Source organism: Manduca sexta, chromosome 21, assembly GCF_014839805.1.
Source record: "Manduca sexta isolate Smith_Timp_Sample1 chromosome 21, JHU_Msex_v1.0, whole genome shotgun sequence".
NCBI classification, from domain to species: domain Eukaryota; kingdom Metazoa; phylum Arthropoda; class Insecta; order Lepidoptera; family Sphingidae; genus Manduca; species Manduca sexta.
Genome location: NC_051135.1, coordinates 11,048,157 through 11,062,138, shown reverse-complemented (window position 1 = coordinate 11,062,138; position 13,982 = coordinate 11,048,157). Strand labels below are relative to the sequence as shown.

Genomic DNA, 13,982 nt, shown 5'->3' with positions numbered 1-13,982 from the left:
TATCATGAAAAATCTCACATCTATATGCTAGGTATTAGATGATTAAAGGAAATCTTTCACTAGGGATAATTTTTCAAGGGAATTCTTGTATAGAAGACTTACCATCGTAGTACATGCTGAACTGCCAAATAGGAGAAATAAGACAAAAAAATATTTAATTAATAATTTATTTTGAATACGCTAATAATTCAATGAGTCACCTATTATATTTCACACTATTTTAATTAAATAGTGAAGACAAAAACATTTCTTCATCTTAGATCCTCCTCACTCGCTGAAGTGGCTCATAGTTTCCAAATAATTTACAGCACGATTGCATCGATTTATATTATAAAATGAAATAAAGCTAAAGTTGTGAATATTTTACATTTGGATTTTGCTGCAATATTAAATGATACGTCAATGAACATGAATTATTAGTAAAACTAAACTATAGTTAGCTTAAAATATAAAGGATATATTTACATTTAGAGTAAAAGATGAATCAGGTATATTTCCAATGAGAAAAATATTCGCAACTTTCCTTACTTCGATTGTAACCTACGAAACTATGATTGTAATATTGGCACTAACTATTACTATCACAATGGGACCTTGCAGAGGAGTAATTGAAAATTTGTTTTATACTTTATATTTTTTATATTTAAAATACACACAAATTAAGAGAAGAAAGCAAAGCAGAAGTTCGGGGTTCTATTCTAGAGAAAGCGTCCTTAGAAATAAACAAGGCATTAACATTTTAGTTTTGAACTTTATATTCGGTACTTTGTATCTTAAATGATACGAAATCATTGTCTGTGATATGCAAGATGGGTGTGCATCTATGAAAAATAAAAATTTCTTCCACAAACTTGACTTTGTTATCCAATTGCAGGTTTACCCTAGCCCTTCCATATCTCAGACAGACTTTCACTCTTTTGCTTCTACAATACGATTCAAAAAACTTACTTACATCGTGGATCACAGTTCTATAGTAGAGGAAATGTATATCGAACACGCGTCTATCGGAAACTTACTAATGATTCAAATTTAACAATTGACGTTGCATATCTGAACGCTACGATTTCAAGCAACATTTACAGAATATGAATGATTTATTTCAGCTATACAATTCCCGTTTCAGCTATACCCATGTAGGCTTTATCAAAAATAGAAGGATTAGAATAATATATATCACAAAATATATTCATTGTTACAACGACAACTTTGTTTTCAACACCAAAATTATACAAATAGAAATAGATGAGTGTGATAAAAATAAATCAACTGAGTCATAATGGCATTGAAAACAAAAGTGAACGAGTAGCCGTGACACTGGACCGCTGAAGAAGAGGTATTCGATTGAAATCACGCAACGGCGTAAGCTATATGATGGCCGTCAAACAAACATCTATCAGCATACTCTACAGAAATATAACGTAGCAATGCGATGAGACGAGAACAAAATATACTTACACCAACATCCCCTTAAACTATGACCAGCGATATAACTCCCGAAATACTTATTTTCAGTCGATAAATTCCTATATCATGTACAATGACATATATTACAGCATGCTTATATATAACATCTACAGACACATATAATATGTAATAAAATATTTTTATCCAACAAGTTAACCAGATAGACTTTGTAAACAGCTAAACAATGAAAAAGGTTGAGAGTAAATAGTTATAGTAAGCTTCTTTATTGATAGTACTCTGAATATATAGATGTCTATGAATGATAAGTGTACTCGACATTTGTACAAAGATTTGATAAAAAATTCGAATATAATCTACAACGATAGATCTATGATACAGAGAAATATTGACGTCGATAATATTAAAGAAAAAATTAATGATCTCGTTAGTCTAAATCTATTCTAGACTAATACAAAAAAGGATACACCTATAAATAATGTTATAAATCTTAATAATGGACGAACACATATCATTCGAACGAATGCAGTCTACTTAGACGATAATAATTAAGTCATTGCTTTAGTGTGAATCTTACAAAACGACCTAAATGCAACGTCTAAACACATTAAGTGCACTTCCACACATCCGTTGTAAAATTAGTAGATCACGCAAAACTGGCGAACACTCATCAAATTTAGACAAACGTCTGGACATTTCACAGAAAATTCGTTTTGCAAGGCAGTGCACGAAATGAGCGGCATTTGTGAAAACATAACGGGGCAATGAACAACGTAAATAAAACAAATCAAACTGTTTTACGTAGATTCAATCCCTTGAGATCACGTTCGCTTTCCATATTGATTTTAACATTAAATCACATTTTGTTTAGGCTTCACTAGATTTCTATAGCGATCACTTAAATATACAAAAGTCACTTGTTCCTCACCATCGTCAACATCAACTTATATACCTTCACTTGTGTTTCAACCAATCTCATTATCACTAACATTAAACATGGTCGGCTAATCAGGATCAAGAAAGTCTATAGGCCACTTAACAGGTACAGTGAAAAACTCAATGTTTTGACAAAAGATCATCTCACTCTTCTGGTTGACAGCTTTAAACCAAGAAGATTTTTTAACGAAGCAACTGTTTTATATATGTACATATTTTGTGATATAGTTAAAAATCTTCTTGGAAACGTCCCGCTGTTAGAATTATATTCTCTTATAAGAAGTTAAAAGACATAATTAATCAGAATCCTATTCTGTAATACATTTATCCTTTGGTCTGTTTTATTTAGTTTATTTCTCGAGTAAAGGCCTTATATTCCGTAGATCCTTGCCAAAATTCGGTGGAACTCTTCGTATACCCCAAGTAGCCAAAACAGTCCTCAAATGTAAAGCACGGTCAGTATCGACATGCCTATCATGATCAATGTGTTTGGCGATAATAAAAATCCTTTGTTCCAGTCACAGTCCAAGTCTCTTGACAGGACCTGAAATATTGATATGTTACTTCCATTATGAATTGATGAATAATATTGTTGATAATCAAAAATCGGTTATTGTTATAAAAGACTTCATTGTCGCATAAACTCTAGCAGTAATTAGAATGTATTGAAATATAAGCGGCGATACCCTAGTTGGGTGTGGAACGGACTGCACAGACGAATGTCCGCAGGTTCAATCCCAAGGGCACACACCTCTGAGTGTGTAAAATTATGTGTGTATTCTATGTGTATTATCGCTTGCTTTAACGGTGAAGAAAAACATCGTGAGAAGACCTGCATACCTGAGAAGTTCTCTATAGGAATTTTGAGGGTGTGTGAAGTCTACCAATCACCACTAGGCCAGCGTAGTACACTAAGGCCTAATATATCTGAGTAGGATAGATCTCTGGATTTCTCTATTTGCACACTCTGGGACGATATCTAATTATCCTCTAACCAGAGCCAGAGTTGAATATAAATTTAAGATCAACTACTTCTGAATAATTGCGAAGGTATGTGAAGTCTACCAACCTGCACTAGGCCAGCGTGGTGGACTAAGGCCTAATCCCTTCCAGTAATAGAGGAGGCCCATGTTCAGCAGTGGGATAGTATATAATACAGGGCTGATATTATATTATGTATTATGTTTATAAATTAATTGAAATTGATGAAACTCACATCAACCAAAGTCCTGTTGTCGTAAGATGGACACGTCGCGAATCTGACGTCATCTCTTGTTGCTATACATGTTAGAGGGCTCTCGCAGAGGTACTGTCTTCGCTTCCGATCCCAGGCTTCTATCCATCTGTAAATTACAGTAGAATTTTATTAAGCATCTATTAGTTTGAAGTTATTGATTCTGGACAATATTTTTAAGGGGATATAAAAGTGCTGGTACGATGTTCTTGATGAAAAAATCTTCCTTATTAGTGAAGAAATCAAACCTTCAAATATGTAGACAAGTTTAAATAATATGAAGACACACCATAGAGAAAAAAATATTATTAAAGAAATAAAAAAAATTATAGGTAACTTACCCGACCCCACAATCACAGATCAATGGGTTTCCAGCAACATAAATATCCTTCAAGAATATAGAGTTGGGTACCCCAGGCCATCCCTTCTGGCTGGGGTTGGGCACCCTCATGATGTAGTTGTTCCTCAGGTCCAAGGTCAAGTTCCTCACCCGACCTGGTCTCCAGAACACCTCGCTAGCAATCTCTTCCACGCTTGTGTTGTAGATCGTTAACCGAAGGTTTTTCGCTTGCACACCCTGAAATTAGGGTAATATAGAAAATAAATTAGTAAGTTTTTTTTAAAGCATAGATTCATGATGAGTACGGGAAGTCCATTGTTGAAGATTTCTAAACGAACCCGTTTTTGCGGCCTGGATACATCGTGGGAATGGGAGCAGATTCATATTTTGATTTTGATAAAATTAATAATTTCATATTTTTTTGGATGGTGTTGTTCTTAATTGGTTACGGGCTCAACCCAAGGAACAACTTTAGTTTCCACAGTAATTAAAGAACTTTTAATGATATGGAGTAAGGCTTATTGACAACAACACTCAAACCATTACTTTTAAACTTTGTACGTGTATTGATGAGTTTCAACTATTAAGTCATTTTGATCAAAAATACTCACGCTGATCAAATATTGAGTGAGGTACTTCAAATTCCTTCCCGTAATGGTAACATTGTTAAGCTTTGTAGGCAGAGCACCGTACATCTCTTTTCCAAACTCTGTACTAGATTCATCCACTTCTACCAAAATGTTTTCTAAGCCGGTGTTGTATGTCACCATTCTAGGTACATTGAACTCTCTCACGTTGGAGTAAGATGAGATTTTCAATGTCCGTAATGCATACATTTTGCTGAAGACTCCGTGCTGGGAAAGATAAAATATACATAAATTCTTCAGTTAACAAATATAGAAAGGTAATCTAGCCGAATGAAGAAAGATACGAATTCAAATTATTATAATAGCATAAAATACCAACATAGTTAAGAAATTGACATCAAAATGATATTGAATAAAAAAATCGTGATATAATGACGTAGCTGATTAGAACTATTTTTAGTGAAAAGAATTCAAATGCAATCTTCTATATATATAAAAATGAATCCCTATTTCCCTTGGTCACGCCATCACGCGTGAGCGGCTGGACCGATTTCACTATTTCTTTTTTGTTGTGTTTGTTATTGTCAGGAGAAGGTTCTTATGAGAGAAAAAATTTGCGCGGAAAATTGGAAAATTTAAGAAAACTTAACGAAAAAAATTAATTTTATATAACTGTCAATTGTTTGAAATAACTGACAGCGATTGACGGAATGCGCGCTGCAAATTCATAGTTAAGACGGGACAACATCTATCGGGTCAACTAGTACTAGAGTAAGATAGGTATAAAGAAAGTAACCATACCTCAAAAATCCGGAGTCGTAGGCGAGTTACATCAAGATACTCCAAGCGCGGCGACACTCCGTACAGACTCGTGTTCATGAGAGCTGTGATTGGATTGCCGGAGAGTGACAGCCATCGAAGTTCAGTTAGTGAATGCGTTGCCTTTGAAAATAAAGGAGAAAATATCATAACATACAATAACAATAAATCATGTGCATTAGGTATTTTAATAATTTCATTGATCTCATTTGTTCGTGGTTTCGCCCGTGTGAACGAGTTTTGCGGGATAAAAGTGCTGTTATATATTTTTTCGGGATAGAAAGTAGACTATAACCTTCCCAGGGTTTTAAACTATCTCCATGCCAAATTTCATAAAAATCCGTTCTGTAGATTTTGAGAGAATCGATAGATAGACAGAGAGGGGACTTTATTTTATAATACGTATAGATTGTACAAAGTTCCAGCAACAAATACATATAACGTTGCCATTCAAAATTAATGAAAATTTTAGATCGTGAATCACATAGCTCATAATATGTTGCATCTTCAGAAAATGTTATTGAAGTTTCAAGTCTAGTCACTTATTTTAAAGCTCATTTTGCAACGAAAAGTATACTTACAACAGGAACAGTAGTCAGATCGTTGTAAGAGAGGTCCAAAGCTCTAAGTCTGGTTAAATTTGCCGTCGTGTCTGGAGGTATTGTTGGTAAATTATTGTAAGACAGATCAAGGCTCTTTAGTTTTGATAACAGCATCGATGGTACCTGTAAAAAAAAACGATTTGTTTTTGTATAACATGTAGAGAAAGAAAAGCCATCGATCGAAAAAGGTAAGAATATTTTGTAACTTTTGATAAAATAAGAGTTTGGTAGACTTTCATAAGATAATCTTTTAATTCAGAAATATGGCGATGCATTTACGTGTAGTTATAAGAATAATTTATTACATTAAAATTAAATTATCTTTAAATTATAAAATGTAGGTAGATATTGTAATTTCGATTTTGCGAATGACCAACACCTCAGTCCGCTTCGTGACCACGAAGGCTGCAAAGTCTTCGAAACGTGGGGAGAAAATTTAAATATAAAAACCGCGATAAAATCCGAATAATAGTTTAATTTTAATGTCTAACATTCGCGTAAAGATAAGAAATCATTAATAATTTATTAATTTCTGATTCAAACACAATTCAAAAAATGTTGTGGACAAATATTAATAAAAATACCAATGTTACTTACGAATACCAAGCTGACGTTCTTTAGGCCTAAGTGAGATAATCTTCTCTCCAAGCCTTTAAAGATGTTGTTACCCCGTTCACCCGTGTTGAAGGGTGAATTGTTACTGAGGTCCAGCCAACGGAGCTTCGGCAATGCCGAGAATGCACCACTTTCTATGCGGACCAGGTGATTATCCGATAAATCCAACCAAGCCAACGACTGGAAAATAAATTTACTGATACACTCTTAAGACTACTTTTAACTGGATGATAGTGATTTTGAATGAAATTATGTTTAAATTACAATTAGTGCAAAAGTAAAATGTATTTCAAAAGTAATTAAAGAAAAAAAATAGGTAATTGAATAAATAACGATGTATTTTTCTTGGGTGATACGACTGCTTTTTTAGTTATAATCATAGTACTTGTTATTCGTATATATATTCCATCAATTTCAATCATGATATACTAAAACAAAACAAAATCCAAGCAAACCATATGCAGAAAAAATGCACAACAGAAAGCAAAATACAGAACGTGGAACAACTAAAACATAGAAAATGTTAGAATAGCAAATAAAACAATAAAACTAAATCCTGAAATATTTACAGTTCAAATTGTGTTGCAAAATATCTGTAAACTTGTGATAATTGAAATATCGATTCAAACAGAATGAAACCAAACATAACGATTGAAAGTAAGTATTATAATCAAACGAACCCTCAAGCTTCCCAAAATAGAATTTTGATGATGAATAAACTCGAGAAGAAATTATGTCCAAAATGAAAATGAATTACTGATCAAAAACCAAAATGAATGTGAAGCGTCTACCTTGTAAAGTATGTTCTGCGGGTATTGTTTTTTTTGATGGAACACTCTGGTGTGGTCCCGCCTAACCGTGTGGTACATATACTCGTCGCTGTAGTCGGGCTCCTCGGGCCAGTACTCGCCCTGCTCGGGGTTCTGTACATGCACAGGACAGTTAGCCTACGCACTGGCACTACAGGGTTACATCAGGAATAATCATCGTGGATGCAGTTTCATAGGTATGGTATTTGAAATTCTGATTTTTTTATAGAGGCAAGGAACTTTGGAGTTTGGACCTCTGAGTTTTTTTATAGAGGCAAGGCAAGGTGCTACTACATCTGGACCTGGTGGTGACTGGACTGAGATCCAGAAGAGAGATAATTATCCTCTCCTAGCAGCACAATTATGCCCGTCTGTTTAAATACCTTTATATATTTGAATTTGCTTAGTTAATTTGATTCTTACTTTTACATGGATTTAATGTACGAAGAATAATTTCATGGTATTTGTATATTATTTCTTCTAAATTTGAGCGCTTATTGTCATTATTTTGAGTTTCACACGATAATTATTCCTTTATTACATACATACATTTTATAACATCACAATTTACATAACAATTTTCATTTCAATCAAGCTGTTAGTATGTCTACAAAGATAGGCTTATGTATGTAGTTACCCTGAACCGCTGCACGAAGTCCGACATGGAGACGGCTGGTATAGTGTTCCCGCTGAGGTCCAACTCGACCAGGTTAGCAGCCGCTGGTGGGGAGAGACAGTTGGTGGGGACCCTTGATAAATCGTTGTCTGATAGATCCAATCTGTAGAATTTAGAAGTAAGATTATTTGACAGGTATATGGTGTGTGATAGAGAGAGATATTTGCTGTCGTTAGTTACTGAACTTGACTGGTAACTAATTTTCTTCTTGGAAACAGTTCAATGTATACTTAAAAACATTCTCTGAACTTTGTGAAACAATTCTTAACCAAGTAAAATTTTAAGCCAATAGTAAAGAAATTAATAATGTTGAAAATGAACATGATATTTAAAACTAAATTAGTGATTTACCTTAAAACGAACTTATACTAAATTAACTTAGAAAGTTATTTGCAGATGTAGGTGTATATTTGAATTTTACCTCTCTAAAGATGGTGACAATATCACACTGTCTGCAAAGTTTTTGATTCGATTGTCAGAAAGATCCACTGACGTGAGGGACTGCATGTCGTGGAATATTTCTATCGGCAGCTCCATGAGGTGGTTGTGGGACAGATTTATAATCTGAAAATAAATACGATAATTTGCTATTTTAGTAATTCAATGAGCTTAATCACATCACACAAAGGTATTTCGTTACTTAAAGAGAAAATTGAAACGAATAATACTTTGATAACTACGTAACATTTATATTAAGAGCGTTTACGCGTCCGCGCGCCGTATGTCTCAAAAACAGCACTTTTCGAAGGAGATAATATCCATCAAAACATTATTTTAAAAACATATGAATTAGTAATTATTATAGAAAATTTTGTTGTCTAAAAAGTTAGTAGAGAAAATTTTTAGATTTATTGAGTATTTGTAAATTGTTTAATGATTACTGAACAGAGGTTTTCAAATTTGCGCTTCGAACGTCTATTTCGAAGCTCAAAATATCTTAAACCACTAAGGAACATAACAATATGTTATTTTTATCTAACTAAAAAGATCCTGAAGAAAAAAGTTAGTAGAGAAAAAATATCTTTTTATGTTTAATTCATGAGAAATAAAAATTCAAGGAATTCGAAAATTTCAGAAATGTTGGTCATTTAAATGATTTTTTTTAACATACAATTTAAAAATTCTACAAAATTAGTTCTGTTATTTTTCTATAAATATTTTAAATACCACTATAAAACGCAACGCGCAAATCGTTTCAAATTAGTCTGCCTTGAGGCTTTCTAGAGAGAGGACGTATCGCTCGTCGCTCCGGCGAGACTCCAGTTGGACTTTGCTGTGCGTAGAAAAAATAGTCACGTGTATACAGTGATTGCCACATCTTAGTACTTTAGTAAGTAAAATATTTTTTCTTTAATGATTGACAATAATTTTAGTAGTTACTATAAATTATTATTATATTATTATGTTTCAGACACAATGGGAAGTAAAGCTATTTCTAGGCAAGAAAAGGAAACGTAACAACGCTGAAACTTCGGCTAAAGCAATAGCTAAAAGATTGATGTACTAATGTTATAACATGCGTCTGTAGTTATGGTTGTTACTTTTTTTACTCATTAAACACTTGAGCATAGTTACTCGAAGGAAAAAAATGGAACCTTAAGCTAAAAACAATTAGCCCATTGAAATGTTACATGAGCTTTGTATTTTTTAGAGGATCCAATTTTATTTTTAGAACATGTGTGGGGGGTCAATAGAAACTTAATCTCAAGTTTGTGAGGTCGCCCCCCTTGACCCTGGCCGCCATCATGGAAAAAGGGGTGAAAACACTTTTTTCGCGATATCTCGGAAACTATGCGTCTTACATAAATTTTGTAAAGTCATAATTTGTAGCAAATTGTTTTGCCTACAAATATGTTTATAAAACTTTTGCCCTAAATTAAAATTAAAGAAGTTATAAGCAAAAATGTGAGAAAATGTTTATAAAAGTTTTCTTTTTGCTCTATAACTTTTTTACATTTTACAAAAAAAATTACCTCAAACTAACCTGTAAATGATCTTTTGAGGAAAATTGTTCCCTATAATTTTTTTTTAGTTCATTCATTTAAAACGCTGTTACAGCGCTCCAAAGTTTACCGGGTTCGTCAATGCTCATGAGAATCCGGTCGAAACAAAATGTTTAACTTATTTTTGATTTTTTTTATTCTAAATATACTATTACAATTTGCAGGCAAAACAATTTGCTACAAATTATGGCTTTACAAAATTTTTGTAAGACGTATAGTTTCCGAGATATCGCGCAAAAAGTGTTTTCACCCCTTTTTCCAAGATGGCGGCCGGGGGACAAGGGTGGCGACCCCACAAACTTGAGGTTAAGCTTCTATTGACCCCCCACACATGGCCCAAAAATAAAATTGCGTCCTCCAAGAAATGCAATATTCGGTCCTTAAATTGTAACATTTCAATGGACTAAACGCACATTTCAAAACTCGTTTTACGCCCGCGGCGTGCGTGGTTGTATGCGGTACCCGCTGTATTGGCGGCCAACTAGTAGAATCGTGCGGGCCACGGTAGCACCAGCGCGCTCTGTGGTTAGTAGGTGGGCGACTGCAGTAGTCGGTAGGGGAGGGGTGGTTACAGAAATCTGACGCCATTTTCCTCCATCGTGATCGTTTCTGATATGTTTCCATGGCGTTCTGGAACTCAACTGACCGTTAACTGTCCTTCTTGTAACCGCCCGCCTTGCGATAATCGCTCGCCAAGTTTGCAGGACATAATCGGAACCGCGGTGGTTACAAATCGCACAGATCTCCGGTCGTCATGAGTTTGGAAATAAAACAGCCGTTTCTCAACCACGGCGGGCGAGAGTAAAAACCGCTTCGTGAGTTCTTAGCCTTATAGAATCACTTTCCTGTCCCGTTGTCAAAACGTTTACAACTCGCCAAATACCCATTGCGCGAGTCCCACTCGCACTTGGCTGATTTTTTTGCATAATGCATAGGTACGCTTACTTTCAAATAACAAGGTTTTTGTGTTCACTGATGCGCAGTGTTAAGAAAATTCAAGTGACGAGAGACGGAATCCTATATCTTTCTCCTCTTTGAACCTTAGAAATAAGGGATTTGGTAATTTATGTAGCTAGTGAATAAAACTACTAGTAGTAGTTAGTATACCTATCTTCTTAACTATTTGGGCTAGTTTAGGTTTACACGCTCACATCAATTTTACATACAATTTTATCCTGACGTTTAACCCTGTGCAGGTTTCGGCGTCATTATACTTGTATAAATTAAACGCGTCTAGATCCATATGCAGTTTTACTTAAGTATGTAGTGTTTGCGTAAACTTCGATAACAATAATAGTATATTCTATATTATTTTTTTAATTTTTAGGTAATCGTGCCTGATATTACACTCAAAATAAATAAGGTTATTAAAAGCCGCAAAATTATAGATTTTCAATATTTTTTGGATCAAATTAAAACACTCAATAACCATAACAGAGCAACAGGTTGTAGTATCGAACATTTACAACTATTGAAAGAGAATGTTTGCTTGCAGTCAACATTTTTAATGAAGTGTAATATGTGCAATATGGAATTTAAGCTATTTAAGCGCTAAGAGATATACTGATAGTATGGACGTATATCGTGGAACTGTGAATGGAGCTATGATGACTGAAGTTGGTAGATCAAATTTAAACGAACAGTTAGCTTCCATAGATTTACCAATATTAACGCAAAATGTTTACATGAAATGTTACGACGAGTTAGCTAAATGATTGAAATTAGCTGCAGAGGACAGGATGCAAGAGGCCGCTAGGGAAGAAACTGATAAAGATGTTGCCTGTGGCGATGTAAAAGACGGTATTCCCATACTTACAGTCAAAGCTGACTGCTGTTGGTCAAAAAAGTACAGAACCAACTATTTTGCTTCGTCGTGTGTCGCAAATATTATGCAAAATTATGGATATAAAACTGGTAAATTGTTATACATGGATGTACAATCGATCGATTGATGGTCGATGTCACTGAGAAGCAATACCTATTAAAAAAAAACTATCCAAAAAATATAACCAACTTCCGAAAAAAGAAGTCTTTTATTTCTCACTTTTTAGTTATACACCTAAAAATGACATGTCATTACATACACCTTCTGACTCAAAATATAAATTCCAATGTGTAATTTTTAATGACTTAATTTAAACTTTCAATACGCTAAATATTAAAAACTGCAGATCTATGGAGTAATTATGTGGTCCATTATAAACATCGTAGCACAGTAATTTTCCTGATTTATTGTCTGATTACGGAGTTCTGGTGCCTATCTTTCGGCTTCATGATGAGATCCACTTTACTAAAGGGTACTTTCTAAATACAAATGCTTACATTTTTTAAGCATTTGCATTTAAAAAGTGAAAATAACAATTTGTAAAATTGCCGTTAAAATTTGTTAAAAATGTTTATTTTTTTTTTATAATTACAAAATGATACATATAAACTATTTCATGATGAATTCTTATATATTTAATAATAGAATTCTTCATTTATCATAAATTCATAAATCATAAGTTACATTCCAATTAGATAATTAAAGCGAAAAGATCAAAATTGGTTGGTCTGACTATAAAGATAGCCGACGCGCTAACTCTACGCACACAGCTACGCAACGGCTCTGTGTGAGTGAATTTTGCGAAGAATTACCTATAGTTGACTTCACGCGCCGCACGTAAACGCTCTTAATTCAATCCTTTTGGTTTTTAAACACGTATACGAATAATAAAACAATGGATTACAAATTAATATTTTGATATCTGGAGCTGCTTACCTGTAAATTCTTAACTTTCTTGAAGCAATCGTATTCCATATGGAATATTTGGTTATGAGACAAATCCAGATACTGTAGCATGAGCATAGAGCCGAACACTTCTCGGGTAATATTTCTGATCCTGTTGTGGGACAGATGAAGCTCGGATAGCGTTAGATCAGCATGCCTGGAAAGAAGAACGAAGAAACGACACGAAGAATAATATACTATAGAGGTCTTTCATCATCATCATCATCATTTCAGCCGGGAATCGTCCACTGCTGGACATAGGCCTCCCCCATTGAGCGCCACAGGGACCGGTTCTGGGCCGCCCTCATCCATCGGACTCCGGCGACCCTCACCAGATCGTCGGTCCATCTCGTGGGAGGCCTGCCTACGCTGTACTTTTTTATGAACATTGTAGTAGCCTTCGTCAGGTTCATTTAAAAATTGAATCATTCAGAATCGTCTTTCATATTTTTCTTCATAATATTTTGATCCATCGCCTACTCTATTTCGACTTACGTTGCTTTGTGAGAAAAATCAATATTATTCACTCCACTTTTTTCTACTCCGGCGACATTATGCACAAATAAAAACCAGATTTATACAAATCGAATTTTTTTTTCGTGATCACTACTCTATATTGTCGTATTTAAGAATATTAAAAGTTACCTGAAGTAATAAGGCGCTATGTACGATATATTGTTATGAGAGAAATCCAAAACTCTTATGTTCACCGAAACTGTACCGAGACCTGGAAATATTTTAAATATTCAAGTAATATTATTAGATGACAAATATTTTTAATTGATAGCGTACTATGTTTTCATCAGTTATAAAAAAATGGTATATAATTGATTATAATTATCCATTCTATATGTAGAAATTTGTGGTAAATCCACCATTAGATACGTTGTACCCAATCTGTTAATAAATATAAAAACAATTAGTAGGAAGGGTTAACACAAAACGAATCACCTCGCATTGACCGAAAGTCATCCTTAAAGTCTGAAACGAAGCCTGTATAAGAAGCAAAATAAGCGATAAAATAAATGATAATACTAAAAATAAACAAATATATAAATTAACTGAATCACCTTGTACTACCAGGCTTTGGTTATCGGAAGTATTGTTAACATCTGCGTGGAAATTAAATGATTAGCAGTTGATAAAATAAAAGTATAAAAGCATAATGG

At 34.1% G+C, this 13,982-nt stretch overlaps 1 protein-coding gene across 3 annotated transcripts in view; it reads right to left on the bottom strand.

Moving 5' to 3' along the window:
- Nucleotides 1-374: 374 nt before the first annotated feature.
- LOC115440145 (chaoptin) overlaps nt 375-13,982 on the bottom strand; it is a 76,115-nt gene continuing 62,507 nt past the window's right edge. The window contains exons 16-29 of one of the 3 annotated variants that reach the window (XM_037441005.1): nt 13,884-13,925; nt 13,765-13,806; nt 13,459-13,540; nt 12,805-12,970; nt 8,462-8,604; nt 8,002-8,143; nt 7,347-7,478; nt 6,538-6,735; nt 5,920-6,063; nt 5,321-5,461; nt 4,544-4,786; nt 3,934-4,169; nt 3,575-3,701; nt 375-2,902 (exon numbers count right to left, since the gene is read on the bottom strand). In XM_037441005.1, coding sequence (XP_037296902.1) covers nt 2,798-2,902; nt 3,575-3,701; nt 3,934-4,169; nt 4,544-4,786; nt 5,321-5,461; nt 5,920-6,063; nt 6,538-6,735; nt 7,347-7,478; nt 8,002-8,143; nt 8,462-8,604; nt 12,805-12,970; nt 13,459-13,540; nt 13,765-13,806; nt 13,884-13,925 — 1,943 coding nt within the window. In that variant the 3' untranslated portion in view covers nt 375-2,797. The remainder of the gene's footprint in view (nt 2,903-3,574; nt 3,702-3,933; nt 4,170-4,543; nt 4,787-5,320; nt 5,462-5,919; nt 6,064-6,537; nt 6,736-7,346; nt 7,479-8,001; nt 8,144-8,461; nt 8,605-12,804; nt 12,971-13,458; nt 13,541-13,764; nt 13,807-13,883; nt 13,926-13,982) is intronic. The other 2 variants (XM_037441007.1, XM_037441006.1) reach the window with 2 other exon arrangements.